General features: G+C 34.6%; 1 protein-coding gene across 1 annotated transcript; it reads right to left on the reverse strand.

Annotated features, from left to right (window-relative positions):
• Nucleotides 1-253: 253 nt before the first annotated feature.
• Nucleotides 254-3,791, reverse strand: LOC120084261 (alpha/beta-Hydrolases superfamily protein). Its single transcript, XM_039040159.2, has 7 exons — nucleotides 3,245-3,791; nucleotides 3,052-3,153; nucleotides 2,788-2,926; nucleotides 2,263-2,433; nucleotides 1,142-1,382; nucleotides 838-929; nucleotides 254-681 (listed from the first exon to the last, which is right to left on the reverse strand). The coding sequence occupies exons 1-7, from the start codon at nucleotides 3,351-3,353 to the stop codon at nucleotides 414-416; spliced, it is 1,122 nt and encodes a 373-aa protein (XP_038896087.1). The 5' UTR covers nucleotides 3,354-3,791; the 3' UTR covers nucleotides 254-413.
• Between the last annotated feature and the right edge of the window lie 445 nt (nucleotides 3,792-4,236).

Consider the following 4,236-nt stretch of genomic DNA (forward strand, 5'->3'; position numbering starts at 1 on the left):
ACTCCCATTTTCCTTAAATAAGTTGGAAAGCATCCTTTTTTCCAATTAACTTTCAAAATAACCCCATTATACTATCGATATCAATTTAATAACATGACTGTTTAATTACAAATAACATGATTTACTTCTTTTCAATAATAATAATAATAACAATAACTAACATGATTTACTCACTTTACTTTACTTCCTTTTGTTGTATTTTAGTGTTTCCATCTCACCAGAGAAGAGAAATTAAGGTTGTACAAACTTCAGATTATCAACAAATAAAAGTCTTTCATACTATTCTAAAATCCATCATGATTCTATGTTTCAGACATAAGCATTTGAAAAGTGTAAAGAGATCTCAAAATGTACAGTAAATCACAGAGTGAAGCGTGAATACAAGAAATACAGTAAAATTTGAGAAAAGATCTTCACAGTGTTGGTTGAGGTTGTTGTAGGGTTGCTAGCCAATCCATCAAAGCTGAATTGACAAGCTCAGGAACTTCATCATGTGGGCAATGCCCTGCTTTCAAATTTACAAGAGTTGTGTTGGGATAAAATTCTTTGATTCTGTTGGCTTTAGCAGGACCAACCCATGGATCTAAGTCACCCCACAACAACAAAAGTGGACAGCACAGCTCACTCAGTACACTGTTTAGAGTATATTTGCTTTGATTGAACATGAATCTTGTCATCAATCTGCACCAGAATCAACTAACTTCACGTTCCAGGAAATTAAAACCAATGACTAAGATCCATGTTTTAAACTCCCACTAATTTCAAAAGCTTAAATTGATAGATAAGTATGCAAATCTTTAAAATATTTTCCTAATACTGGTAAGTAAAAACACATACCTGTAGTAAACTTCTCTAGCATTCGGATCAGCTGCTGGCATCGATATAGACTCTACCAGATAGTCATCCACATTTTCCGAATTTATGTATACCTGCAAGGACAATGAATCAAAGACCTTCGGGCGTGCATAAAAAAGACCAGGAAGCCAACATTAAATGATTATGAAAAGTGGATCATCGTTTGAGACAAACAATTCACAATTTTAGTTTTCATCTTTACAAGTTATATTAAGGAGAATAGTCAACATGATCTCCAACAATCTGACAACGCCTTGAAACAAAGAGTGCGTCACCAGCCACTTACACTCTTCAAAACAGAGACAATTCTAGCTGGTTGCTTAGTTTGCCAGAAAAGAACTCCAAGAAAGATCCGCTGAAAAAAATCCTTCAATGGCTTCAGAATGAACTTCTGGAAGCTGGTTTCTTCTGGCTCATCCGTCAACTTATTTACGTCTCCAAACTGCCCAGCAGAGTTTAGTAATACAACTCCGCGAACTTGATCTGGCAACCCTGCTGCTGAAACCAAGGCAGTAAACCCTCCAAGGCTGCCAAAGAACCACTAATCAGAGTCACACAAATGCATCATCCAGATTTACTTTCAATTGAAGCATCGTCCTACTCCAGCCACAATTATTGACAACCAACATGGACAAACTTTTACCTTTTGTTTTGCCATTGTAACCGTAGATAAAAACATCTAAGACCATAATGAAGAAAGGAAGCTAATTTTAATCATGGTCGTACCATACTGAAATATGAGGAAACTATAGTATTATAGAATAGCCTAAGACTTGCAAAATGAGGCTGATTAGTTAGACCAAGAAAAGTCGAGTTGAGACATAAATTGAAGTAGGAAGTGCGTGCAATTTAGAACATATATGGTTTTTATCCCATAAAAGAAAATGGGTACCACACTTTGAAACATATTGCAGGTCTTTATACATTGAAATGATAACTAAAACCTTTGTTGTGCCATCTTGACCAAATTGCAGGCACATAAATTACACTTTTTTAGTTTGCTTTTATGCATGGCCTATTGTTTAAAACAAACTGAAGTTCTTTGTGACAAAATCGTGTATTTGAAAGTAGCATTTTCTACAACAAATGTGACCTATAAAGCCAACCCAAAAAAACTTCCTAAAAGTTGTTTGAGAAAGGAAGTAGAAAGTTATTTTACCGTTACATTATTTTCTCAAGAAACAGAGCTTAGTTTGATACAAGAAGGAAATGTGAATGTGGACAAGCAACAATCAAACCACACTTTACTAACAAACGACAACTGAAATGCTAAATAATTATGCATAAACATCAAATTATGATGGTAATAGTTTAGAGGACACATCATTTGATAAAGTAGAGTTCAAACAAGAACATTTAAAACATCTCATAAGTCCATTTAAACTTATATTTAGTCCATATTATTACCTGTTCCCAACCAAAACAGCGGGCTGTTCCACTATTTCCTTCATAAAGTCGACAACTTGGTCTCTCCAAACCATGGCATCATACTCAATAATTGCTTTATCACTCCATCCAAATCCCAGCAAGTCTAAGGCATAGACCTTGTACTTTTTAGCCAGCTCTGGTATGTTATACCTTCATTAGGAAAAGAAACATAAAATGTCATGGAATCACTCCATTGATACAGAAAACAAAGATACTGTTAGTTGCCACAAGACTCGGACGTTTAAGTTCTTTGATTCAATCCTTTTTTTTTTAACACCGTCATTACACATGAACTCAAGTATTAATTGTAATCCACAATTCCAATACCTAGATTACTAATATTAAATAGAAAAGGAACAAAAAGATCCAGAATTTGAACTTAAGATCTAATAACAAATACTTAAACTGTTAAGTTAAAAAGAACTCAACATTTTCCCAACTCATCCATTAACAAATAACGATTAGGAGAAAACGCAAACAGAAAAAAAGGGAACTAAATCAGACCTCCAATGAAATACAGAAGCACCAAAACCATGAATAAGAACTATCGGAGGACCTTCTCCTTTTACAACATAATGTATCTTGTGACCCCGCCATGTCCAGAAGTTATAACCTTCTGGTTTGAAAGGTAATCTTTCAATTCCTACAAAACGAATAAAGCAAAACTTAGCCAATCTGCATATAATAAGCCAACACAAAGGAGGCCAGTTCCAAATAATTTACTAGCAAGACCCACTAAACCAAATGCATATATATATAGGCTCTGACCTTGAGCAGGTTGCAAAACCGCAGAAGAGCCCATAACAGAAACTCCAGAAGCCACAATTCCCCTAAAAGCAAAACTTCTCCTATTCATTAGACATTTGCTTCCTCCCAAGAAGAAAGCCAAATTCAAAAAAATCAGTATTTAGTGTTTCACAGAGAAAAAAGGGGGCAAAAAAAAGTAAGCAATGAATCTTACTATGTTGAAATGCTCTCCTCAGAGGGACAAAAGCCCAATTAGCAGTAGGGTTATAAAGCTCTGTCTTAACTTTAAGCGACGGCGAAATGCCGTCGGATGAGGAAATCATGGAGAAGGGAAAATAATCTACTACAACGTTCCAGATACTAGAGGACTTAGAGGTTAAGTAAACTGTAAAATTGGTGTAAAGGGAATGAAAAATTGAATATCTTGGCAAGTGGGGTTCGACATTTGAGAGCTTAAAAGCTGTAATATCTGTGGCTGGTGTGGATTTGGGCGTTGTGGCGAAGTTCTAGCCAATGCTGGTTCAGATTTATAGCTTTTCAGACTTCTGGTGGAAAAGGGAAAGATGCTAATTTGGTTTTTTCTACTTGAAAGGGACCCCAAGGAAATGAAGATCTTTCTGTAATTACTGAGGGCTTCTGGAACCAGTTCTTTACCCCTTCCATGTTGCGGAAAATCCGAGGGAAATTAATGAAGACGATACCGAAGTGAGCCGCGGCTAACTTTTTCTTTTTCTTACCGTTCGTTCGTTCGGCCATGGCCCATGGCCCTGGGTATGGGTTAGATGATTTAAACTACTCGCTGTTGAAAAAATTGATATGAGAAAATAGTATTTTTCAAAGTTTTATTTTTATTTAAATATTTTTTATAACAAATATTAAAATACACTTAATAAGTCATTTTTAGAATAAATTGGAGTATTTGACGATCGCTCAAAATAGTTTTTTAAGTGTATTTTAATCAAAATAGTTTTTCAAGTGTATTTTAATAAATATTAAAATACACTTGAAAAATTATTTTTTATTAAAATACACTTGAAAAACTATTTTGAGCGGTTGCCTAACACTCCAATTTGTTCTAAAAATGACTTATTTTTTAAATTAAATATTTGTAAATATTTTCTAAACACACCCTAATCGCCCTCTGATAATTTTTAAGCCCCATCATAACTATTATGTTTATTCACTTTAAATTGAGTATATGTTTCT

The sequence above is a fragment of the Benincasa hispida genome, chromosome 1, assembly GCF_027475165.1.
Source record: "Benincasa hispida cultivar pf3 chromosome 1, pf3_genome.v1.1, whole genome shotgun sequence".
NCBI classification, from domain to species: Eukaryota; Viridiplantae; Streptophyta; class Magnoliopsida; order Cucurbitales; family Cucurbitaceae; genus Benincasa; species Benincasa hispida.

Bases quoted from the DNA above. Each gene is read 5' to 3' on its own strand.
- LOC120084261 (XM_039040159.2), bottom strand. From the start codon at position 3,353: ATGATTTCCTCATCCGACGGCATTTCGCCGTCGCTTAAAGTTAAGACA. The intron at 3,154-3,244 runs GTAAGATTCATT...TCTTCTTGGGAG, and splicing joins GAGGAGAGCATTTCAACATA to GAAGCAAATGTCTAATGAAT. The intron at 930-1,141 runs GTAAGTGGCTGG...TTGTCCTTGCAG, and splicing joins TTGTCTCTGTTTTGAAGAGT to GTATACATAAATTCGGAAAA.